This window comes from Nerophis lumbriciformis, linkage group LG09 (genome assembly GCF_033978685.3).
Source record: "Nerophis lumbriciformis linkage group LG09, RoL_Nlum_v2.1, whole genome shotgun sequence".
In the NCBI taxonomy this organism is placed as follows: domain Eukaryota; kingdom Metazoa; phylum Chordata; class Actinopteri; order Syngnathiformes; family Syngnathidae; genus Nerophis; species Nerophis lumbriciformis.
Genome location: NC_084556.2, coordinates 16,128,475 through 16,156,052, shown reverse-complemented (window position 1 = coordinate 16,156,052; position 27,578 = coordinate 16,128,475). Strand labels below are relative to the sequence as shown.

Below are 27,578 nucleotides of genomic sequence, written 5' to 3'. Positions count from 1 at the left end.
CAGGCTGCATTTGATTAGTGGGATGGAGTCAAGCCTCATTTGTGTTTAGGTTGAATTTGCGATACAGAGTCATGTGACAAATGAATACGTCTTTGCAAGCCTTAAGTCATCCATCCATCCAATTTCTACCGCTTATTCCCTTCGGGGTCACGGGGGGCGCTGGAGCCTATCTCAGCTACAATCGGGCGGAAGGCAGTGTACACCCTGGAAAAGTCGCCATCTCATCGCAGGGCCAACACAGATAGACAGACAACATTCACACTCACATTCACACACTAGTCATAGATTATAAATAATTTATATATATATATATATATATATATATATATATATATATATATATATATATATATATATATATATATATATATATATATGCTTCTGGCAGATTTGGTACAGCATGGCAACATAAGCGAGCTGAATTCCGATTGGATGAAAACTCTATAAACTAAAAACAACAGCGCTGGAAGGAGCATAATATGACATGAAGAGAATATGAATACTTTTAGATATTTAGTAGAGATGTCGGCAGGCCGATATTATTGGCCGATAAATGCGTTAAAATGTAATATCGAAAATGATCGGTATGGTTGTTTTTTTTATTATCGGTATGTTTTTTTTATTTTTTTTAAATTTTTTTATTAAATCAACATAAAAACACTTACAAATTAGTGCACCAACCCAAAAAACCTCCCTCCCCCATTTACACTCCATCCATCCATTTTCTACCGCTTATTCCCTTTGGGGTCGCGGGGGGCGCTGGAGCCTATCTCAGCTACAATCGGGCGGAAGGCGGGGTACACCCTGGACAAGTCGCCACCTCATCGCAGGGCCAACACAGATAGACAGACAACATTCACACTCACATCCACACACTAGGGCCAATTTAGTGTTGCCAATCAACTTATCCCCAGGTGCATGTCTTTGGAAGTGGGAGGAAGCACTCATTATGGGTTATACTTGTATAGCGCTTTTCTACCTTCAAGGTACTCAAAGCGCTTTGACAGTATTTCCACATTCACTCATTCACACACACATTCACACACTGATGGTGGGAGCTGCCATGCAAGGCAGCTAACCAGCAGCCATCAGGAGCAAGGGGTGAAGTGTCTTGCCCAAGGACACAACGGACGTGACTAGGATGGAAGAAGGTGGGGATTGAACCCCAGTAACCAGCAACACTCCGATTGCTGGCACGGCCACTCTACCAACTTCGCCAAGGGTTGTTCCTTTCTGTTATTAATATTCTGGTTCTTACATTATATATCAATATATATCAATACAGTCTGCTAGGGATACAGTCCGTAAGCACACATTATTGTGCGTGCTGCTGGTCCACTAATAGTACTAACCTTTAACAGTTCATTTGACTAATTTTCATTAATTACTAGTTTCTATGTAACTGTTTTTATATTGTTATACTTTCTGTTTTATTCAAGAAAATGTTTTTAATGTATTTATCTTATTTTATTATTATTTTTTTTTTCAAAGTACCTTATCTTCACCATACCTGGTTGTCCAAATTAGGCATAATAATGTGTTAATTCCACGAGTGCATATATCGGTTGACATCGGTATCGGTTGATATTGGTATCGGTAATTAAAGAGTTGGACAATATCGGAATATCGGATATCGGCAAAAAGTCATTATTGGACATCCCTAATATTTAGAGAAAGTGAATTAAAAGTTACTTTTATTTTAAATTATGATCATGATTTCTGGTTATGTTAGGCCAGCAGAGAAGGCCTTGCTGGCCCTGACGGCACATCACTGTTAAAATGTATAAAAACTATCAAGTTAGTCATACACAGAGGTGGGTAGTAACGCGCTACATTTACTCCGTTACATCTACTTGAGTAACTTTTGGGATAAATTGTACTTCTAAGAGTAGTTTTAATGCAACATACTTTTACTTTTACTTAAGTATATTTATAGAGAAGGAACGCTACTTTTACTCCGCTACTTTTACTCCGCTACTTTTATCTACATTCAGCTCGCTACTCGCTACTAATTTTTATCGATCTGTTAATGCACGCTTTGTTTGTTTTGGTCTGTCAGACAGACCTTCAAAGTGCCTGCCTTACTGGTGACGTTTCACTTTGTTCCACCAATCAGATGCAGTCACTGGTGACGTTGGACCAATCAAACAGAGCCAGGTGGTCACATGACCTGACTTAAACAAGTTGAAAAACGTATTCGAGTGTTACCATTTAGTGGTCAATTGTACGGAATATGTACTGTACTGTGCAATCTACTAATAAAAGTTCCAATCAATCAATCAAAAGTGTGAAGGAAAAAAGATACTTTTTTTATTTCAACCGGACATCCCGTCAAAAGCCTAAAGACTGATCGCACATGAGGACGTTCCTGTCTTCACAATAAAAGTGCCGCTCCATCGCGCCTGCGCTTTCAAAACAAGAGTCTCCGAAAGCCAGCGCAAACAAGCTAGCAAGCTAAGGAGTTTGACGCCAATATATTTCTTGTAAAGTGTATAAAAACGAATATGGAAGCTGGACAAATAAGATACCAAAAACCCACCACTTTCATGTGGTATTAGACAGAAAGGAGGAACTTTTCTTCTCCTCCATTTGAAAACGTGGACGTTACCAGCACTACTGTCTGATTACAATCAATGCAAGTCATCAGAATCAGGTAATACACCAATTTATATTCTTGTCTTCATGAAAGAAGGGAATCTATATGTTAAACATGCATGTATATTCATTAAAACATCTTTAGCATGTAAACAAAAACAGCTAAATAAATACATATAAATGATATACTGTATATATATATATATATATATATATATATATATATATATATGTGTGTGTGTGTGTGTGTGTGTATGTTACTCATCAGTTACTCGAGTACTTGAGTAGTTTTTTCACAACATACTTTTTACTTTTACTCAAGTAAATATTTGGGTGACTACTCCTTACTTTTACTTGAGTAATAAATCTCTAAAGTAACAGTACTCTTACTTGAGTACAATTTCTGGCTACTCTACCCACCTCTGGTCATACATTGTTATTGATATGATTTGTTGCTGTTTTTATATACTCCGGGCCCCTCCCTCTTCGCCCCTGCCCGTTCCTCTCTCTGATTGGCCCTCAGTTTCTGTCAGTCACAGGCGTGGTGGGCGGGACTTGATCGATTCGCTCTTTCTCCACACACACAGGCGCGCGCACACAGCGGGAAGGGACGGGGCACAAGGCGGCGGCAGTGCATCTTCAGTCTTACCGGAGGACGGCAGTCGTTACTCGCTACTGTCTCCACTTGTCAATCCCTTACCACCACCACCACCACCACCGCTGTGGCACATCTCCCGCTTCTTCCCCGAAAAAAAGTAGCACAGTGTCCGGGACATTTTGTAAGCGAGGGAACTCGGTGTAAAAGTGAATCCGGTGTGGGAGATACCGAGGAGGACAAACTACTGAACAGCAGCAAGACAAGAGGACGACAGGATGAATCTCAACAGTCATGTCATTTTCACCCTCTACACTATTTACGGCATTCTTCTAAAAGGTAAGCGTGATGAGTTGTGTAGTGTGTGTGTGTGTGTGTGTGTGTGTGTGTGCACCTTGCATTGCTAACATGAGGACGGTCACGCTTTCTTGGATTATTGTTTACATGCGCGAAACCCTTTCCCCCCCACCCCTCCTTGTAAGGGCAGGACACACCTCAGAAGACACCCGCCAGGGTGTTGTGGACATGCAGCTTTCCTGATGAGTCACTGTTGCGATGCTGCTGCATAAAGAGCATTTGTGCTGAAAATATGTTTTTTTTTTTGCTGCAAAAGCATCTTTTTTTTGCTGGACTTAGGTGTCAGGAACAGGTGCACCGCCCTTCATCTTCAGTTCACACCAACCCCCCCACCCCCCCTCCCGTGGAGTCATCTCCACAAAATGTTGTTATTATTATTATTATGATCTTGACCTTCCTTTGTGATAACTGCATGATGAGCAGAGCATTTAAAGGGGTAGTGACACTGGAGGTCAAGGTCACAGTGTGTGCATTATAGGTACAAATGAGCTGGTTCTGTCTGAAATTAGGATGCCTGGCACACTTGCAGGCGGCACGGACGTGAGATGAAGTGACGCCTGTATCGGCATCAGTCGAGGAGGAAGGGGAGCCTTTGTTTTATGGCGTGCATCTCGCACACATAAATGGCCATTTCTCAATAGTTCAAAAAGTACCTGCAATAATTGGGCAATACTTGTACGAAAAAAAGGAGTGGATGTATGGGGAGTGATGCAATTGTACATCCTCGGTTCAACAGGAGCACTATGCTGTGTTGAATAATTTATTGAGAAGAAGTGTGATGATAATCATAGAACAGGAATTGCAATACTAAAGTAACACCACTAGGTGATAGTATCTCTCTTTCTGTTACTCTTTTCTGACCGTCTTCCAAAGGTGTGTAGTTTCACTTTTTATGTTGTACACTGCACACCAAATCTGACTTTGACTAAGATCTGATATTTTTGGTCAGTCTAAACACGCCAAAGTGCTTCTAATCGGATCTTTTCGCATCAGATTTTGGCCATCACAACATTCAGTTTCGGTGAGTGTGTGTGTGTATATGTATATATATATATATATATATATATATATATATATATATATATATATATATATATATATATATATATATATATATATATATATATATATATATATAAATGTATATATATATATGTATGTGTATATATATATACACATACATGTGTGTGTATATACATACTGTATGTATGTGTATATACATACTGTGTATTTATGTAGGTATATATATATATATATATATATATATATATATATATATTAGAGATGTCCGATAATATCGGCCTACCAATATTATCGGCCGATAAATGCGTTAAAATGTAATATCGGAAATTATCGGTATCGTTTTTTTTTATTATCCGTATCGTTTTTTTATTTTATTTTATTTATTTATTTATTTTATTAAATCAACATAAAAAACACAAGATACACTTACAGTTAGTGCACCAATCCAAAAAAACTCCCTCCCCCATTTACACTCATTCACACTTATTCACACAAAAGGGTTGTTTCTTTCTGTTATTAATATTCTGGTTCCTACATTATATATCAATATATATCAATACCACTCGACATCCATTGCATTCGGTCTCCCCTAGAGGGGGGGGGTTACCCACATATGCGGTCCTCTCCAAGGTTTCTCATAGTCATTCACATCGACGTCCCACTGGGGTGAGTTTTTCCTTGCCCTTATGTGGGCTTTGTACCGAGGATGTCGTTGTGGCTTGTGCAGCCCTTTCAGACACTTGTGATTTAGGGCTATATAAATAAACATTGATTGTAGCTGAGATAGGCTCCAGCGCCCCCCGCGACCCCAAAGGGAATAAGCGGTAGAAAATGGATGGATGGATGATTGAAACATTGAATACAGTCTGCAAGGGATACAGTCCGTAAGCACACATGATTGTGCGTGCTGCTGATCCACTCATAGTACTAACCTTTAACAGTTAATTTCTATCCATCCATCCATCTTCTTCCGCTTATCCGAGGTCGGGTCGCGGGGGCAGCAGCCTAAGCAGGTAAGCCCAGACTTCCCTCTCCCCAGCCACTTCGTCCAGCTCTTCCTGTGGGACCCCGAGGCGTTCCCAGGCCAGCCGGGAGACATAGTCTTCCCAACGTGTCCTGGGTCAGTAGGAGGCCGCGGAGAAAAAAAACCAAACAAAAAACAAAAAAAAACAGTTAATTTGACTCATTTTAATTAATTACTAGTTTCTATGTAACTGTTTTTATATTGTTTTACTTTCTTTTTTATTCAAGAAAATGTTTTTAATTTATTTATCTTATTTTTATTTTTATTTTTTAAAAAGGACCTTATCTTCACAAATTAGGCATAATAATGTGTTAATTCCGCGACTGCATATATCGGTTGATATCGGTATCGGTTGATATTGGTATCTGTAATTAAAGAGTTGGACAATATCGGAATATCGGATATCGGCAAAAAGCCATTATCGGACATCCATCCATCCATCCATTTTCTACCGCTTAATCCCTTCGGGGTCGCGGGGGGCGCTGGAGCCTATCTCAGCTACAATCGGGCGGAAGGCGGGGTACACCCTGGACAAGTCGCCACCTCATCGCAGGGCCAACACAGAAAGACAGACAACATTCACACTCACATTCACACACTAGGGCCAATTTAGTGTTGCCAATCAACTTATCCCCAGGTGCATGTCTTTGGAGGTGGGAGGAAGCCGGAGTACCCGGAGGGAACCCACGCAGTCACGGGGAGAACATGCAAACTCCACACAGAAAGATCCCGAGCCCGGGATTGAACCCAAGACTACTCAGGACCTTCGTATTGTGAGGCAGATGCACTAACCCCTCTGCCACCGTGCTGCATTATCGGACATCCCTAATATATATATATATATATATATATATATATATATATATATATATATATATATATATATATATATATATGTTTATACGTATATGTTTATACATATATGTATATATGTATATACATACATGTATATGTGTGTATGGAGATATGTATCAGTAGATACGTATATACTGTTTATGTATATGTAAATACATACATGTATATACATATGTTTATACATATATGTATATATGTATATACATATATGTATATATGTGTATGGAGATATGTATCAGTAGATACGTATATACTGTATATGTATATGTAAATACATGTATATACATTTGTACATGTGTATGTATATTTATATATATATATGTATGTGTATGTATATGTATATGTGTATATATACGTATATATAATATATGTGTATGTATATATATATATATATATATACATATGTATGTGTATATATATGTTCATGTATATTTGTATATATATATGTTTGTATATAGTGTATATGTGTATGTATATATATATATATATATATATATATATATATATATATATATATATATATATATATATATATATATATATATATGTGTATGTATGTATGTACATATATGTATGTATATGTTGATTGGCAACACTAAATTGGCCCTAGTGTGTGAATGTGAGTGTGAATGTTGTCTGTCTATCTGTGTTGGCCCTGCGATGAGGTGGCGACTTATTTATATATATATATATATATATATATATATATATATATATATATATATATATATATATATATATATATATATATATATATATATATATATATAAAAAACTTTTTAGGTAGAATTGTAAGAAACAAAACCTTTTAGTTAATCATATAACTGGCACCCAATATTATTAAAAAGAATGAATTTTGAATCGAGAATCGATTCTGAATCAAGATGTTACCCCAAGAATCGAATAAAATTGAATCGTATGTATGTATGTATGTATGTATGTATGTATGTATATATGTATGTATGTGTACTTGCATGAATACAAATATACATATATAAACCTAGATTCCGGCGAAATAGCGATTGTTAAAGGACCGGAAATTATGTGTCCGCTGTGACACATTTGCTTACACGTTACTTACTAGGGCTTTGAATTTTTGTGCACCACACGATTCAATTCAATTCAATTCTTGGGGGTAACAGCTTGATTCAGAATCGATTCTCGATTCAAAGCGATTGTCGATACAAAATGACTACTTTTTTTACTAACATAGGGTGGCAGTTCTATGATTAACTACATTCCTCCATAAAATAGATAACAGTTTTGATAAGTCTCTATATTACTTAAAAGAAACTTGGTTTTGTTTAATAAAATTCTACCCAAACATTTAATTAAGTCAAATACAAATTAGGCAACTAAAGAAGTATCCAACACTTCTCGTTTCTAAAGTACATCTGGGCAGCAGATATGGGCATCTACATCAACAATATGATTTGCTCGAGTGGCTGGACAGGATAGATTAAAGAAAAAAAACAAAAGTTAAACCAATTGTTTATTTTATGAATTGATTAAGAATCGTTACAAGTAAGAATTGCTATTCATTCAAAAATAATACATTTTTGACACCCCTATCACTCATTGAGGAAGTTTTTACTTTACGAAAGTGAGTCTCATCTGCTTCACAGCCATAAAAAGATTGGAACCCTCCAAAATTAATTGCACTTATGCATATATTATATGACTTTAATGTTCACGTAAAAAAACAACAACCTCTTTCTAAGATGTGTCGGCTTTTATTTGGCAAAGTACTAGTACTACCGACTTACTTGTTTTCACTTGATCAAACTGCGCATGCAAGTGACGTTGACTCCGTATTGCGACCACATTGGGGCCTGTGCGCATTTATTCTGGAGTCTTTTAAAGATCACATCTTACTTTTAATCTAAACAGTCAGTTTGAAAAAATTGCATTTTGAAAAAATTGCATTTTGAAAAAATACGATTTCATCCATTTTGGCCTGCAGTGTAATTGTAGTCCTGTTTACAACTATAAAATGATACATATTTACAGAGGACTGATATACTTACATTGGGCTTCAATACAATGAATCATAGACCGTTGCAAAATCAATATCCTCACAAAAACCAGCATCCTCTGCAGTGGAAATCTGTTTTTGGTCTGATTCTTTTCAATTTTACATTTCGGTGGAAAAAAAAATGGTCATGTTATGCAAAACAGAAATGTACACTTCACAGTAAAGCTGCAGCAATATATGGATTATATTGATTAACCTGTTTAGAAAATAGCTTCTATTCATATTCTGTTGTTTGGATTAATCGTTTAAGTGTAACTAAGAATAATTATTTAATCCTAGACCTTATGGAGTGCGGACATAGTTTTCGCATGGCAGCTGCAATATAGCAAACATGAGAGCAGTAATGTGTGAATGCCGTAATCTGTTGAGGTTTAGAATTAAAAACAATGTATATATTATTATGTTGACAGTGCAATTTCAATGTTGATGATGTGCATTCATAAGAAAAAAAGAATGAAGGTTATGGCAACCTTAAAAAAAAAAAAAGTTTCTACCATTTTTGCTAGATTTCGCATTGAGACTGTGAAGTGTGTTTTATCCGATTACTTGGTTAATTGAACAAATTAATCGATGGATTACTCAATGACTATAATAATCAATATCTGCACTCCAACTGCAGAGGAAATTGGGTCTCTCAGGAGTATCTAACAGAGACGTCAATGCATTCATTATATGCATGCGTTAGTACCTGCAGCAGGCCTCGTCAATATATTGTGATATATTACAAAACTCTACCCCTGCACCAGAATTAAGTATCATTATTGCTGCCGCTGAATTAAAATTGTGAGTGTTTATTGATGAATTCCAAACGGTTATCGTACCAGTTTAAAATGCTTTTAGCGTCTTGCCATATCTACAGTTGTGTTTAGTGGTTCATAGTCCATAAGTAATAACTTAAGTTATCCAGTAACGCACAACAATTTTATTGGAAAGCAAATCAATTTACAATGATTTGAGATATTTTTCGACCCCGAACTGGTCTTCGAATAAATTGCAAGCATTTTTTTTTAGCAATATTGTGAGAACTTTGGTGACCATCATCATTATTATATAAAATCTTGACAGTGATCAATAAATGAGTGTTCATTTTTGTGTACTTTTTATTGATAAACTGTAAAAAGGTTACAATTAAATGCTGTATTTGTAATGATCACGTTTATCAAAGTTACCGTGTCTCAGGCGCCTGAACAAAACTTGATAGTCCACGGCAACACAATTATGTATTATGATCAATTATTTTTGGGGGAATCTGACATTTTTCGTCAACAAACATGATTATCATCAAAGTATGGCACTTTTTTTTTCATCAGCATGATAACTTGGACAAAACTCATCATTGTTGAATATCCAAACTGATGGGACTATTTTACTTTGTGTTCTTAATGTTGACGATTTCTCATCTTATTTACATCGATAACGTGACATTTATCACCCTCATAGTATTATTATTTGTTTCCCTGCCTATTGCAAACCCTTCTTATTCCTTTCTAGGGATGTCACAGTATGATCATTTCTTATCACGATTATTGTGACCAACATTATCGCGGTTATCATTATTATCGCGATAACTTTAGATGTGCTCAAAATGTTCTAAAACTACTTATACTGAAATCTTTTAATAAAAAAACCCCACAAACAACACATTCAAAATGTATGTATGTAGTTCAAGTAGAAAATTCAATGTGCATATTAAAGCAACACAAGCTTTATAAACAAAGTAATATAGCAGAAACAAAATAACATAAATAAATACAATTAATGTGAAAATGGTGCAAGGTTGCACCTGATGGCCATAAGACGTACCTGCACTTTTTGTCCATATAGATAAAAATAGTGTTCATATTTGATGTCTAGTCTTACATATAGGACTGCACGATTATGGGCACAATAATAATTAAGATTAGATAAACGTTATCCATTTATGTAAAGACAAATATTTGTGTTGTTGTTCATTAATAGTATCATTGTGTCAGCTTTTCCTCAGTACATGATATCTCTATTTTTACATGTTCATAGAGAGAGGTATTTTTTAAGTTATGCACATACATTTACACGTACTAATGTGTGTACATGTATGTGCTGTGTCGGGATAAATCCATTGAGAGTTTGAGCAGAAATTTGTCATATGGGAATTAATTACACACCATAAAACATTAACAAAATGCTATGTCACATGAATGGTTTTGAAAGTAATAACTTAAAGTTAAAGTTAAAGTACCAATGATTGTCACACACACACTAGGTGTGGCGAAATTATTCTCTGCATTTGACCTATCACCTTTGATCACCCCCTGGGAGGTGAGGAGAGCAGTGAGCAGCAGGGGTGGCCGCGCCCGGGAATCATTTTTGGTGATTTAACCCCCAATTCCAACCCTTGATGCTGAGTGCCAAGCAGGGAGGTAATGGGTCCCATTTTTAATAGTCTTTGGTATGACTCGGCCGGGGTTTGAACTCACAACCTACCGATCTTAGGGCGGACACTCTAACCACTAGGCCACTGAGTAGGTACTTTGTGGAATAAAAAAAAAAAAAACAAGTGTAATGTCAAAAAAACATGGTGTTTACTTTTTGATGTCAATATAAAACACAAAGTGGTTTGGCTAATGAAAATAAAGTCTAATAAACAAGCTTTGTTCTTCTCTAACAAAACCTCCTAGTTGTTCAGTGCAACAGTTTGGCCAACAAAAATAAACAGGAGTGATACCTCGCAAATCGAATACACAATCTTTTGCCTCACCGACAACTCAGCCTGCGTTCAATTCGATGAGATGACAAACATTATAACTAGTATTGATGTTATTAGAACACTGACAAAGTTAGCAGTTAAATTAAAGGACGAGTGAGCATCCCAGTCAATAAACTAAAGACTTTATAAACATGTTGTGGCAACGTTCCCGACACATCGCCTGCTGTACGGTAACTCTCAGTTCCAGCAGCTGACGAAAGGACGCTAGTTGGACTTTCAAAATGAAACTGCAACATCAAATATTTTTCTCCTCCAACAGCATTGCTCTCTAAAACGCACATCGAAACCCCACGGAAGTAGAAGCGATTGGCTCTGTTTACTCGGAGGGAACATTTTCAGAGCAAAGTCCATGTAGTCGCTGCCATATTTCCTCGAGCCTAATGGCTCTAGTGTGCATGCAGCCTGTCAATTTTCAGGAAGTAAGCTGTGTTACCTAAAATGTATTAATAAATGAAGTTTTTTTCGGAAATTGAACACTTGAATGGTTTTACTAACCGTCTGGAATTTTATCGCGGTTTATTGGGGCGGCCTGGCGCGGTTGGAAGAGTGGCCGTGCCTGCAACCTGATGGTTCCTGGTTCAATCCCCACCTTCTACCAACCTTGTCACGTCTGTTGTGTCCTTGAGCAAGTCACTTCACCCTTGCTCCTGATGGGTCGTGGTTAGGGCCTTGCATGGCAGCTCCAGCCATCAGTGTGTGAATGTGTGTGTGAATGGATGAATGTGGAAATAGTGTCAAAGCGCTATGAGTACCTTGAAGGTAGAAAAGCGCTATACAAGTATAACCCATTTACCATATATCATTATACCGTTTATCGTTACATCCCTTTTCCTTACCATTAAGCTGTGGTGCAGTTAAGGCCCCACAAAATACAAAAGCGTGACTCACAGCATGAAATAAGATACATAGTGACCCTAAACACAAACAGGCAATGTGGTAAGGGTGCGCTTAAGCCTTGCTCACTTGTTGCCTTCCCTGTGGTGTGTGTGTGTGACATGAGCTGTGCTGTTCCTAATGAATTGCATGTGTTCAGGGTATATGCACTTATATATTATCATATCACATTTACTACTTGCATGTGTGTGTTAGCATATATCCTCGCAAACATGTGCTTTGCTTATGTTTGAGAGGCAAGGAGGGCAGGGTGCACGGCGGACTCATTTCATGACACACACGTCGTACACTCTCTGTAACCCAGAAGAGGATAATGCTAGGCTGCTTGATTTGAACCGTCATTTCCCAGTGCAAAGCCTATTATTGTATAGGTTGCACACAGCAGGCAGGTCAGCCTCCTCCTGAATGGAGTCGATCTCACTTATTTTGCCATAGAAGAGACCGTTTGTGCAGGATATAATGCAAATGTGTGCGCGTGTCTTTATTTTCTTTTTTTTTTTAAAGATTGGGGCTGTTGTCCGCGCTTTCCTCCAGCATGTGCCCGTGAGCCAGAGCAAAGCGGCTGTTATGCAAATGGGGACTCTTATGCAAGAGCCAGGGGCTGAGCGGCTGGTGAGGCAGAGGGCGTCGGAGGAAGAAGAGCTGATGTCGGAACAACACGGGAGGAGAGCTGTGGAGGAGGAATGTGCAATCTCCTCAATGATGAGAGTGCAACTAATGCACTTCTTGTGTTGTGTGGTTTTCGGATGCTTGTTTATCTTTCCATTGGCTCGCTGTACGTCTGTTCCCGAACTCATCCCGCGTAGGAGCCCCCGTTGAGGCATGTGTTTATCCCCTCAGTGGGTCTAAGCTGCTAAAGGCTGACCCTCCATCCCTCTGCGTTTCCGTCCATTCCTCCTTCTCGCTCTCATCCTCCCATCCTGGTGTTGGAGCTTTGTAGCGCGGCAGCGTGGGAAAGCTTCTGATAACAAGCGGCCTTGTGTGTGCGCGTGTGTGTTTGTGTGTTTGCAGGGCCACTGATTACATGGGAGAAACAACTCTCTTTTTCATCCGCCACACTCTCCCCCTCCTACTTCTGCATCCATTTTCATGGTTGTGCTTTGACAGGTAGACCAGATGAGGTGTTCTGTACCTTGTGTTGATGCTATAAAGCCTCAAAGCTGAGAATCCTCCACGGAGCAGTGCTAGACCACTGTGGCTCGCAAGCTCGTGCACACACACCCAGACGTACACACACGGCATGAAGCTCCACTGTGGATTCACTGCTGCTCTGCCAAAGGATTTCCCTTGATCAAAGCCAGTCTTTTTGTTAGTCCAGGTGTTAAAAAAAGTTGAAACAGAAAAGAGGAAGGGACTGGAGGGGGATTGGGGTAAGGATTGAGAAGCTACAAGCCCTTCCTGGCACAGCAGACGTATGCCTGGGAAGAGCTGCTGCAGGAACACAACGGGCGATTACACACCTGCGGTTCATTCTCTCAAGTCAGATGATGAGTTTATCCCTTTTTTCATGCCGATGAAAACAAAAAGGACTGACAAACATTCCATTTTTGTAAGAAGTACCCTGCTTTGGCTTTCTTACACTCTTTGCTGGGCAGCAGAACCAAGACTAACATGGCCTCTACCCAACAACAAACCCAATTTGCTGTTCCTTAAACACTGTTTTGTTTATCTAGTGTAGATATTTCAGTGTTCTACTGCAAGATTATCACACAACTTTCGTATGTCATGCCAATATTGGCGTCCTGCCTGCCAAATTGTGCAGTGTAGCAATTGTTGCCCATGTGAACCGAACTCTCTTGGTGGAAATGTACCTATAGTAATGATGATTGCCGTATTTTTCGGACCATAGGGCGCACCGGATCATAAGGCACACTGCCGATGAGAGGGTCTATTTAGGTCTATTTTCATACAAAAGGCGCACCGGATTATAAGGGGCATTAAAGGGGTCACATTATGATTTTTTTTCTACATTTAAAACACTTTCTTGTGGTCTAATGGTGGTTCTTGTGGTCTAATGGTGGTTCTTTGGTCAAAATGTTGCATGTTTTACAGAGCATCTTCAAGTCGCTTTCTGACAGTAGCTTCATGATGCGCCGTTTTGTGGGCTGTCTTATTTACGTGGCTCACCTTCGACAGCGTCTTCTCCCCGCCATCTTTGTTACACCGGTGTAGCGTGCAAGAAAGACAGTCGAAGAAATGTCAAAAGATGGAGCTAACTGTTTTAATTACATTAAGGCTTTACTTAAAACAACAACTGAGCAGCATCTCCTCATCCGTGCCTTACTAGTGCAACAACAACGCCGGAAATGTGTCTCGTGGAAAAAACGTCCAAAAGGAACTTTCTAATAACTAAAGTTCCGTGGGTGAATTATGTAAACTCACTACACCGGTAGTTTTTTGCACTTTCATAGCGAGTCTACTGACAGATATAAGTTGGAACTTTGCGCTACTTTATATTAGAAATGGCAACAGTGGAGGACGAACGCCCCATAACAAGAGGATAAGGAAAAAGAAGGCGCTTATCGATTACGGCACCGTCACAGACTTTCAACGGCGAAAGCGCGCAAATGTTCAAGACTTACAATGATCCCAAATACACATCAGCAGGTACCAGTAGGTAAGAAAAGTAGGTTATGCACAATGTTGCTAAACAAAACGCCAGATGATATGTCTGCTAATAGGTGCCATTTTGCGGTCTTTATACACACACCATAATAGTACTTGTATGTTGAAGCACAGCATGTCTGACTACGGTAGCCGTAATGTGCCGACAATTCATCAAGCTGTGCTGCTTCACAGCTTACCAAAGTCGTAATAAAACATTTTGACATATTTTTGAACGCCGTGTGTAATATTCTATATTCTCAATGAAACATCAAAGTTTCGGTGTTGCTTGCTATTGCATCTTGCAGTTCACACGTATCTCTTATGTGTGAACACATCTACTGGTCACACTTATCATTACACCATGTACCAAATAAAAAAGCTTTGAGGTCGGTAAGCACAACCAGAATGATTCCCTACATTAGGCGCTAGGGGTGTGGAAAAAAATATATTCAAATTTAAATCGTGATTCTCACGTTGTACGATTCAGTATCGATTCTAATTTTTCAAAAATCGATTTTTATTTTTATTTATTTTTATTTTTTTTAATTTTTATTTGTATTTGTATTTGTATTTTTTATTTTTTTTATTAATCAATCCAACAAAATAATACAAAGCAATACCATAACAATGCAATCCAATTCCAAAACCAAACCCGACCCTGCAACACTCAGAACAGCAATAAACAGAGCAATTGAGAGGAGACACAAACACGACACAGAACAATCCAAAAGTAGTGAAACAAAAATGAATATTATCAACATCAGTATCAATATTAGTAACACTTTCAACATAGCAGTGATTAAAAATCCCTCATTGACATTATCATTAGACATTTATAAAAAAAGAAAAAAAAAGAAAAGAGAACAATAGTGTCACAGTGGCTTACACTTGCATCCCATCTCATAAGCTTGACAACACACTGTGTCCAATATTTTCACAAAGATAAAATAAGTCATATTTTTGGTTCATTTAATAGTTAAAACAAATTTACATTATTGCAATCAGTTGATAAAACATTGTCCTTTACAATTATAAAAGCTTTTTACAAAAATGTACTACTCTGCTTGCATGTCAGCAGACTGGGGTAGATCCTGCTGAAATCCTATGTATTGAATGAATAGAGAATTGTTTTGAATCGGAAAAATATCGTTTTTTAATCGAGAATAGCGTTGAATCGAAAAAATCAATTTATAATCGAATCGTGACCCCAAGAATCGTTATTGAATCGAATCGTGGGACACCCAAAGATTCGCAGCCCTATTGGGCGCACCAGATTATAAGGCGCACTGTCAGTTTTTGAGAAAATGAATGTCGTTGTGGCTTGTGCAGCCCTTTGAGACACTCGTGATTTAGGGCTATATGAGTAAACTTTGATTGATTGATTGAAATGATTTTAAGTGCACCTTTCGTCCCAAAAATACGGTACATCAACTAAGTAGCACCACCTATTATTTTTACCTATGCATTTAAATAGACAATGTTCCCAGTCATTAATTAAAACACCATAGGGTATCCCCCAACTTTCCAATATACTTGTGGCAGTTAGGGTGTGGCTAAGGGGGGCGTGGTCAGTATGACATTATCATATAAATTGCATTGTGGGGCGATATAGCACGGTTGATAGATTGGCCGTGCCAGCAACTTCAGGGTTGCAGGTTCGATCCCCACTTCCGCCATCCTAGTCACTGCCATTGTGTCCTTGGGCAAGACACTTTACCCACCTGCTCCCAGTGCCACCCACACTGGTTTAAAAATGTAACTTAGATATTGGGTTTCACAATGTAAAACGTTTTGAGTCACTCAAGAAAAGCGCTATATGAATATAATTCAGTTCACTTCACATAACCGTCGATGATACATAAATTTAGTATGTAAAAGGATAAAAAATGTGCATCCGTTCGTCCATTTGTTACCACTTGTCTCTCTGCGTCAAGATGGTGGGGTAGGAGGCTGTAGCCTATCCCAGCTGCACTCGGTCGGAAGGCGGGGTACACCATGGACAAGTCGCCAGCTCATGCTGGGCCAACACAGATAGACAGACAACATTCACACTCACATTCACACACTATTTAGTATTGCCATTGAGCCATGTCTTTGGAGGTATACATTTACAAACAATTCTATGTTTTTAGTAATTGGTTTTAAAATGAATGCAGTTGAGATAGGCTCCAGCACCCCCTGCAACCCCGAAAGGGACAAGCGGTACAAAATGGATGGATGGATAATTGTTCTTATATTGTACAAATAATTTTGCAAAATTTTTTATATAATTATTACTATTGTATAATGTAACACAGGCCGTATATCAGTGGCGGCTGGTAGAGTTTCAAGTAGGGAAAGTTAATATTCAGCTGTTGTCTAAACATGAGTACAGTCTCCAATAACAGAATAAAATATATAAAGATGTTACATTTTACAAATAAAAGTTACTTAAAAGATTGTAAAAAGCTCCATATCAACAGGAACAACGGAATGAAATTTGAAAAATACTCAAGCAGTGTTTTATATTCCCAGATCGCTGCTTCGCTCATTTTGCTGCCAGTCAAAAAGGGATTCAGCCTAAGACAGATCATCCAATCATCACGCGGAAGCTTGATGTCTTGGCCAGCCGAGGCCGAATCCACTTCATTCACTTTTACAGACACTCTCCATCCGCGGGCGGAGCAGAGCTGAGCATTTATCCAATGGCTGTCTAGTTTGGCTGCAGTGGAACAACCCAGTCTGAGCTCCAAAAGGAATGAGAAGAAATTAGTCGCGTCAGCTGCAGCGAAAGTAGCTGATTCTGAACATCATTTTAACGCATTCTAATGCATAATTAGTCAAAGAAATAGATACAAAATTATATATTTAACAACTTTTTTTATTGTTTAGGGGAAGCTGAACTTTTCCGGCAGTCTTAGAGCAATCGCCAATACAGTCTCCCATCCCCAGCAGGTATCGTAGGTGAACATGTTAGAACAAGGCGGGTAAGGGAAATAGGCAAGTCAGAACTTTTCGGGATGGAGTGCAAAGCGTTTTTCGGTGGCCGAGCTTTCGGTGCATCACTATACTGCGGAAATAATAGGCTATATATCCATTCGTACATTGTATTACTTCAGTTTGTTTCAACGTAAAAGACCATTATTTTCAAGGTGTGGCGGATTTTACTTTGCCGCGGCACCGCGCCACGATCAATTAGGGAAAACCCAGCACCATGTCCAATTGTTGGCCCACGAACGCCCCCTAAAGGGTCAGCTAAAAATATCTGTTTCTCAGCTGTGGTCCGTCTGTATTGGCCGCATCAATACTCCGTTGTAATGCACTTTCTTACCATATGTGGTGAAAGAAACACATCTGGAGCTAAAGTCATAGAGAAGTCTCATAAAGTGGTGAAACTGTATTTTGATTTCCACTTAAAGTTTTGGACAGTTCAGTAAAGGAACATACAGTATTTGTTCTTTAATTTAGTTGAATTTAGCATAACATAATTGTATATAAATACATTCAGTTATTTATTAGTCCCTTCCATTGCAGTATGTTGGTTAGTATTAATGTTTGGTTGAATATAATTTGGCAGGACGACTAATTCAGTGCTAATATCCTATGTAGTGGAAAAGTTGGTCAAAAGGGTTAAGAGTCCCTGCATTGTCTTTGACTAGAGACTATTTCAGAGTAATACACATTAAACCTAACCGATCTTGTGTATATGCTTGCATGCTGATTAAGAAAAATCAACAATATCAACCTAGTCTAGCAATGACAACAAGTAGGGCTGTCTTAGACTAAGGTTTTTCATAGTCGAATCGTCAGATTTTTTCCAAAATGGATGGCAACTTGACTCTGTGCTAAACGTTTTTCTTGTATTCTAGGAACCACAAATAAAAAGATCTCATTTGTGACTTTTTTCACCTCGAAAAAGGCAAAAACACAAATAAACATGGCATAGATTGGATAGTTAGAAAGGTCTTCGGCTAGGCATGACTGGGCTCAGCTTAGGCTCTGGCGGAGCGCTGAGAAGATGATAAAACTTGACTATCCAGAGGAAATAATCATTGTAACAAGATTTTTTGTTGGTGAATCTGTGGAATGATCATTACTGTTGCCAGAGGGAGGCAGTGAAGGAGACTTCCTGCCCAATCAAACTGGTTGACACTAGATTACGTCGTCAGGTTCATTTTCCGGTGAGTCCCACCAGGAGTGCTGGTGGTCGTCTGGTCTGGCTTTGGTGGTCATCCGGTCTGGTGACGGCGCGACCAAACGGGCCTTGTGTCCCCCCTCTTGAAACATCCTCCCAACACACAAACTGTACGCTTGTACCACTTTTTCCGGAAGAATGAAGTCTGCTTGTTTTGCACCTATTGATTTTTTCTTACATTCTCAGGCATTTGGAAGAGTGATAATATAGCAATTGCAAGTTGTTGCTATTGCACTGTTCTTAACAAACCAGAGAGTGCATATTCATCTGTACAAATAAAACATTTCCAAGCATACAGTATATGAGATAATAAATGATGTCAAGCCTAGCTGCAAGACTTACCTAATAGTCGGTTGGATCTATTTCCCCATCACAAAGGATACCACCTCCACCCATATCATATGTCATTAGCATTGTGAGATAGAATTCTGATGCCTTCCAAAGCATGAAAAGCATGCAGGTGGGGAAAAAACTATTGTTATAGACTCCCTGCTGCCTGTCACAGCACTGCAAAATGTATGCCTGCCTGTGTGGGCTTCACAGCATCTATCTGTCCATCTGTTTTCTATATCGATAGTCATCCTGTGCCTGTTCAGTTTTTGCTAGCCTATGCCAGTTGACTTTGGGTAGGAAATCATCCCACGCCATCTGCATGAGAATCTACTATATGAAACACTACTCCAAAAAACAGCCTGTCAAGCTCAATTCAGTTTAGTTTGATTTATTAAAGCAGCAGCTAGAACAGAACAAAATGCTTACCTTGGGCAATTTCTCTAAATGGTAAGGTCAGAACATCCTTTTTTACATACAAAAATAGTTTTCCATCATGCTTCTTCCATTTTGATCACTGTGTTTGTTCACTGAAGTCTTATAATTGAGTCTGTTGGCAAGTAATCCCAGAAAATACAACGATGTTGGGTAATTGGTGGTATGATGGCAATGACACACTGTCATGGCTGCTTATGTTAATCACTATACAATAGAAGCATGCGAGTCATCAAACATCCAATTAGGTTGTCAGGCTCACATTTAAAACAGCATGATGTATTTTCCGTCAAATAATCTAAATCGTATTTATTGTATATTCCTAAAGCACCGTGCTGAGACGTTGGTTGTACTGTGAATATATTGTGAACTAATGCCTCCTTGACTGTAAATGCATGTTATCGACCAAAATAAACACATCTTTGTTTAGAATTTTTGTGGCGTAATGCACTTCCAAATTGGCAGAGCAGCTCAGCTTCATATCCCTTCGTTAAATAGTATGAGAGAGATAATGAAGCAGCGAGTTTGCTGCCCAAAAAAGCTTCCCAGTAGGACTTGTTTATATTATTCTAAACAAGCCTGTTATTCTTATATGAAGCACCCCGCCAATTGGATTTGATAAATCTAAGTCTTAATGTACAATTTCCACTTTTGTTTTCTCTCTAAGGAGATGGTATAAAAAGTTGGACATTACTGCAAATAAGACTGAATGAATGCATAAAAAGGGAAGATGATCCATTGATGCCAGGCTAATTTATCTCTTCTGAACCCAGCTCTTGTTCACATTCTGGTTTGGGTAAGAAAACAATGGATTATTTGATTATATTACAATTATTTTGATTGTGCAGAATTGATTATGTCCTGATGCAAAATGGAGTGCACTACATGGCCGCTGAACCATCCCTGATAATTTGCTGTATTTTTCAACTAAACTACAGATAGCAACATATAGTACTTTAGTTTACTAGACAAACTGTATGTCTTGTGGCATCTACACAAAATGCAATGTCACAGAACCAGCTGCTGTTGATACGTTATGTAGTTTTACAAACCCCCTTTCCATATGAGTTGGGAAATTGTGTTAGATGTAAATATAAACGGAATACAATGATTTGCAAATCCTTTTCAACCCATATTCAATTGAATGCACTACAAAGACAAGATATTTGATGTTTAAACTCATAAACTTTATTTATTTTTTTGCAAATAATAATTAACTTAGAATTTCATGGCTGCAACACGTGCCAAAGTAGTTGGGAAAGGGCATGTTCACCACTGTGTTACATCATCTTTTCTTTTAACAACACTCAATAAACGATTGGGAACTGAGGAAACTAATTGTTGAAGCTTTGAAAGTGGAATTCTTTCCCATTCTTGTTTTATGTAGAGCTTCAGTCGTTCAACAGTCCGGGGTCTCCACTGTCGTATTTTATGCTTCATAATGTGCCACACATTTTTGATGGGAGACAGGTCTGGACTGCAGGCGAGCCAGGAAAGTACCCACACTCTTTTTTTACGAAGCCACGCTGTTGTAACAACACGTGCTGAATGTGGCTTGGCATTGTCTTGCTGAAATAAGCAGGGGCGTCCATGAAAAAGACGGCGCTTAGATGGCAACATATGTTGTTCCAAAACCTGTATGTACCTTTCAGCATTAATGGTGCCTTCACAGATGTGTAAGTTACCCATGCCTTGGGCACTAATGCACCCCCATACCATCACAGATGCTGGCTTTTGAACTTTGCGGCGATAACAGTCTGGATGGTTCGCTTCCCCTTTGGTCCGGATGACACGATGTCGAATATTTCTAAAAACAATTTGAAATGTGGACTCGTCAGACCACAGAACACTTTTCCACTTTGCATGAGTCCATTTTAGATGATCTCGGGCCCAGAGAAGCCGGCGGAGTTTCTGGATGTTGTTGATAAATGGCTTTCGCTTTGCATAGTCGAGCTTTAACTTGCACTTACAGATGTAGCGACAAACTGTATTTAGTGACAGTGGTTTTCTGAAGTGTTCCTGAGCCCATGTGGTGATATCCTTTAGAGATTGATGTCGGTTTTTGATACAGTGCCGTCTGAGGGATCGAAGGTCACGGTCATTCAATGTTGGTTTCCGGCCATGCCGCTTACGTGGAGTGATTTCTCCAGATTCTCTGAACCTTTTGATGATATTATGGACCGTAGATGTTGAAATCCCTACATTTCTTGCAATTGCACTTTGAGAAACGTTGTTCTTAAACTGTTTGACTATTTGCTCACGCAGTTGTGGACAAAGGGGTGTACCTCGCCCCATCCTTTCTTGTGAAAGACTGAGCATTTTTTGGGAAGCTGTTTTTATACCCAATCATGGCACCCACCTGTTCCCAATTAGCCTGCACACCTGTGGGATGTTCCAAATAAGTGTTTGATGAGCATTCCTCAACTTTATCAGTATTTATTGCCACCTTTCCCAACTTCTTTGTCACGTGTTGCTGGCATCAAATTCTAAAGTTAATGATTATTTGCAAAAAAGAAAAATGTTTATCAGTTTGAACATCAAATATGTTGTCTTTGTAGCATATTCAACTGAATATGGGTTGAAAATGATTTGCCTATCATTGTATTCTGTTTATATTTAAATCTAACACAATTTCCCAACTCATATGGAAACGGGGTTTGTATATAGTGATGTATAAGGATGTCCCGATCGCAATTTTTGGCCTTCAATCCCGATCCAACTTTTTGGCCTGAGATCCAATCCGATTTCAAGTCCTCATCTAATACTTTGACAATAGATTTTACAACTAAAAATGGTTAATAGCAAGTATTGTAACTAAAGTAATCACAATAACACATTTTATAAAGCTTATCTTATTAAATTTAAAATGTGCTAGTATTGTTTTAAATCAGATCATGTATTAAATGTGTGGTATTGAATGCTACATGCAATATGTTTTAACAAAATAATGTGGCTAGTGCACAAATGACGAAACAAAAGCAACAACTACTATTGGCTCTTATTTATATAATTTGGGTCTTGTCTTCAAAGCCTTCCTGTATACAGAGACTTATTCCCTGAGTTTGTTAACAATAAAACAAGTCCCAAAATGATTTTGTAATATTAGGAACAAGAAAAATAAAAATGTAGATTTAGTATTGTTTATCTAGTGATACTATACACTAGGTATTGATAGTATTGGCATCTAGATTGATCACCCCTACTTTACATTTTCACTTTAGCTGTTAGCTTCTTGTGTCGTCTTGCTTGGTGTGTGTGTGTGTGTGTGTGTGTGTGTGTGTGTGTGTGTGTGTGTGTGTGTGTGTGTGTGTGTGTGTGTGTGGGGGGGGGGGTGCGTGTAGCAAGCTTAGCCATTCCTTTTCCTCCTGTCCTCCAGTGATACAATTGGAAAAAAATGAAGTTTTTCCGTCAGAGTCGCGGGGATTAGTATCTGTGGATAGTTCGTTGCAGGCAGCTAGCTCTTAAATTCGAGCCTCCTGGAATTAATGCGACTCCTGCATGTGTGTAACAAGGAATATGTAAATGTAATTGTGTCTACCTGAGCGTGCATATCTTTTGAAGGAATCTTTCACATTAGTACAGTCTTTAGCCATGTAAAGACTAGGACACAGCTGCGGTAAACATTGGCTGGGCTCTGGAGCTCATCTGCCGATCGCAGATCAGTTTAAAAAGGCAACTATCGGCCCCCGTTCCTATGCCATGATCGGAATTAGAACATGTCTAGTGACGTTTATTTGGTCATTTCCGTCTGCGGTTCCAATGTTTTAAATTGTTTTGTTACAAACCATTTAAGACGTATTAAAACATTTTAAAACATACATATACAGTAGCAATGTAGTCATTTCAAATGGCATTTGTCAAATAGTAATTTGTTAATTTTCCATTAGTTGATCAAAGAAATAGAGTCTTTACCGCCAGCAAAAATTGAGAAATATGGACATAAAGTTTGTAAATGTCTGTGTATGCATGCATGCATGCATCTGACATCTTTGTAAGCGTAGAATTAAAAGGGATTAGCGTGTGGCTAATCACCCACTCCATTCTTTGACAAACCATGCGTCACTAATGTCGGAAGTGAAGAGGCAGACTCAGTCAATCACCTTTTGAATGATAAAACTTCCCAAGCTGCGGTTATTGTCTTTTTCTTAGGGAAACAAAATGATTAAGGGAAGCTCCCACGACAAATTGGCCTGCGTTTGTCCCCCCCAAACATGAATAAGCAAATAAGTCAAGTGTGTTGATGTAGCATGCAGTTGAACCTCGCGTGCTATCCAGGTTCATGTATCATGCTCCCTCTTAACAAGCCTTATCCTTGATAATGTTCTTTTCATGTTATGTGCCCTTTCATCTGACAGCTTCTTTTCATACAAATCCCTGCGGGCCACAGTGGAGAGACTCGCAAGAACGTGTCACAGTAATCATTTTCTTGAGCCGAGATAAAGATACGGTCACATCGTCGCTCTTCCTCCCTCCGTCCCTCTGCACTCCCTGCCCCGCCACCAATATTGTTTGGGGACCCTGCGTCTGCTCCTGACAGAAATGAATTCAGCCAAAGCGAAGTCAGCCCATATTGCGGCGCAGAGGCACTCACATCCTTATGTTGTGTGCAAGCCGCACGCGCACATACAAATGCACGCTGAGATTGTAGACATTGCAGACAAATCCACTCTTGTTTGGAATTACATTTGCTCAGATGGTATGGACTGTAGAGGTTTACTGTTTGGTCTTTTCGGTCATTGCTGAGCTGACAGGAAGAGTACAATCCCAGAGAATACATGGATGCTAGGTGAAATACCCAAGGAGAACTACAGATCTTTCTCCCACCGAAAATCGAAGGCCTATAAATAGGGACATACCACAAATTCTCTCCTCACCTCTCTTTAGTACATCATTGTGTAAATCATTGAAGGGAGCATCATTTCACTGTCTAAACAGGAAATGAAGCCAAATCCACACATAATCCAGCGGCTCGCACCGCCTTCCACTCTTATTCATCCTTACTAATCACAACTGTAATTCAACAGAGTAATCCCTGAAATGAGAAGCATCCATCTATACGCTGATGCTAATTTCCCCCTTGAGGCACTCACATTGCATTTTCAGACACACAGTTGTTATATTTCGCTTTAAAAATGCTTTAACATAAGGCCGTTGCTGGGTTAGCAATACGCTCCAGACCTCATCCAATTTGGAGATCAACTGGAATTTTGTAAAACCGATACGCCGTGAAGGTCAAACAAAACTTCAGAAAAACAAACACAGCAAAAACACTTCAGCTCAGTGATTATCTAAAAGAATAGGTATGCTAGTGTGTTTTGGGAAAAAAGCAGCCACAAAGTTTAAAATGTGTTTTAATTTCCAAGAAAGTCAAACTCCTCAGCATCTTTTCAAAGATGGCTGCTCTGTGTGTAAGCAAAATTAGAAGCTCCTGTAATATCTGTTATTAGCACTTCCGACTAGTTTTTATCGTACTTGTCTCATTTGCAAGTACTATACTATACTGTATTATTTAGTAGACTTTGCATGCAGTTTAAATTCTATACGTTAGCTGGCAGGAGTGTATAGACAATGATGTGTTGCCTTAGTCAGGAAGTAATCTTTGCCATTAGGTTGAATGTGCGAGCCTTTTCTATTGTTAAGCCCTAAATATTGGTATTTATTACACACCAGCTGTTCGATTGTAACGTCCATCTAAGTTGTAGTTTTGATTACCAAGTTTGAAAGTGTTGAAATCGCCATGTAAAATTGTTAAAGGGGAACATTATCACCAGACCTATGTAAGCGTCAATATATACCTTGATGTTGCAGAAAAAAGACCATATATTTTTTTAACCGATTTCCGAACTCTAAATGGGTGAATTTTGGCGAATTAAACGCCTTTCTATTATTCGCTCTCGGAGATCGGGAAGCAATCCGCCATTTTCTCAAACACATTACAAACACCGAGTCAAATCAGCTCTGTTATTTTCCGTTTTTTCGACTGTTTTCCGTACCTTGGAGACATCGTCGGTGTGTTGTCGGAGGGTGAAACAACACGAACAGGGACGGATTCAAGTTGCACCAGTGGCCCAAAGATTCGAAAGTGGCAAGAAATTGGACGTTTGTTCCGCACACTTTACCGACGAAAGCTATGCTACGACAGAGATGGCAAGAATGTGTGGATATCCTGCGACACTCAAAGCAGATGCATTTCCAACTGGACTGGACAGATCAGCTTTCAGGAAAAGAGAGCGGATGAGGGTATGTCTACAGAATATATTAATTGATGAAAACTGGGCTGTCTGCACTCTCAAAGTGCATGTTGTTGCCAAATGTATTTCATATGCTGTAAACCTAGTTCATAATTGTTAGTTTCCTTTAATGCCAAACAAACACATACCAATCGTTGGTTAGAAGGCGATCGCCAAATTCTTCCTCGCTTTCTCCCGTGTCGCTGGCTGTCGTGTCGTTTTCGTCGGTTTCGCTTGCATACGGTTCAAACCGATATGGCTCAATAGCTTCAGTTTCTTCTTCAATTTCGTTTTCGCTACCTGCCTCCACACTACAACCATCCGTTTCAATACATGCGTAATCTGTTGAATTGCTTAAACCGCTGAAATCCGAGTCTGAATCCGAGCTAATGTCGCTATACCTTGCTGTTCTATGTGCCATGTTTGTTTGTATTGGCATCACTGTGTGACGTCACAGGAAAATGGACGGGTTTATATAATGATGGTTAAAATCAGGCACTTTGAAGCTTTTTTTAGGGATATTACGTGATGGGTAAAATTTTGAAAAAAACTTCGAAAAATAAAATAAGCCACTGGGAACTGATTTTTAATGGTTTTAACCCTTCTGAAATTGTGATAATGTTCCCCTTTAATGCTAATTAGTAGAGTCCGTGTGGTAGAGATGCGCGGATAGGCAATTATTTCATCCGCAACCGCATCAGAAAGTCGTCAACCATACGCAATCCACCCGATCTAACATTTGATCAGAACCGCATCCGCCCGCACCCGCCCGTTGTTATATATCTAATATAAACGATGCAAGGCATTAGTGAGGTTATAAAGCTTTTGCCTGTTAAAGAAAGGAGACTGATCCAATGCAGCATTCGCGTGCCACGCTGTCACGACCCAGACGCACACCAGTGCGCAATCATATGGGAGCCGCGCTGAGCGCACCTCCAAGCGCGTCTCGCTGCCGGCGACGGCCGGGTATATGGGCCCGACGCTCCAGCGCCATCCATTTTCAGGGCTAGTTGATTCGGCAGGTGGGTTGTTACACACTCCTTAGCGGGTTCCAACTTCCATGGCCACCGTCCTAGCTGCTGTCTATATCAACCAGGGTGAGCCCCACCCCTTTCGTGAGCGCACTGCGCGCGGAGTGACCCCTGTTACGCACCCCCGGCAACAGGGGTGGCGGGCAGGTAAGCTGCGCGGGCGGAGCGCGCGGAGTGACCCCTGTTACGAGCCCCCGGCCACGGGGGTGGCGGGCAGGTAAGATGCTTACATGCTGCGCGTGACGCCGGCCGCGGCGAAGGCGAACGAGGCGGGGTATCGGTGCGGTGGGCGCGGTGGTGACCCTGGACGTGCGTCGGGCCCTTCTCGCGGATCGCCTCAGCTACGGCTCCCGGTGGGGCCCTCTCGGGGGAAGGGGCCTCGGTCCCGGACCCCGGCGAGGCGTCGGGGGCCTTCTCCACTCCGTAAAAGTGTCCATCTCTCTTTTTTTTTTTCTTCTGTTGTGGCATATGCTGCAGGTGCCTGCTCGTTTTTCGTATGTGGGTAACAACATTTAACTATGTATATATATTTCCCAATTGGTTTAACTGCCACCCGCCTGAATCTATTTAAAATCTAATTTTTTTAAATTTCAATCGCCCGACCCGACCCGACCCGACCCGCTGATAAAATCTAATTTTTTAAAATT

General features: G+C 39.5%; 1 protein-coding gene across 2 annotated transcripts in view; it reads left to right on the top strand.

Moving 5' to 3' along the window:
- cadm2a (cell adhesion molecule 2a) overlaps window positions 1–27,578 on the top strand; it is a 619,370-nt gene that overhangs the window by 19,555 nt on the left and 572,237 nt on the right. For both annotated transcript variants that reach the window (XM_061962498.2, XM_072913795.1), the window contains exon 3: window positions 3,183–3,529. In XM_061962498.2, the coding sequence (XP_061818482.1) occupies window positions 3,469–3,529 (61 nt within the window). In that variant the 5' untranslated portion in view covers window positions 3,183–3,468. The remainder of the gene's footprint in view (window positions 1–3,182; window positions 3,530–27,578) is intronic.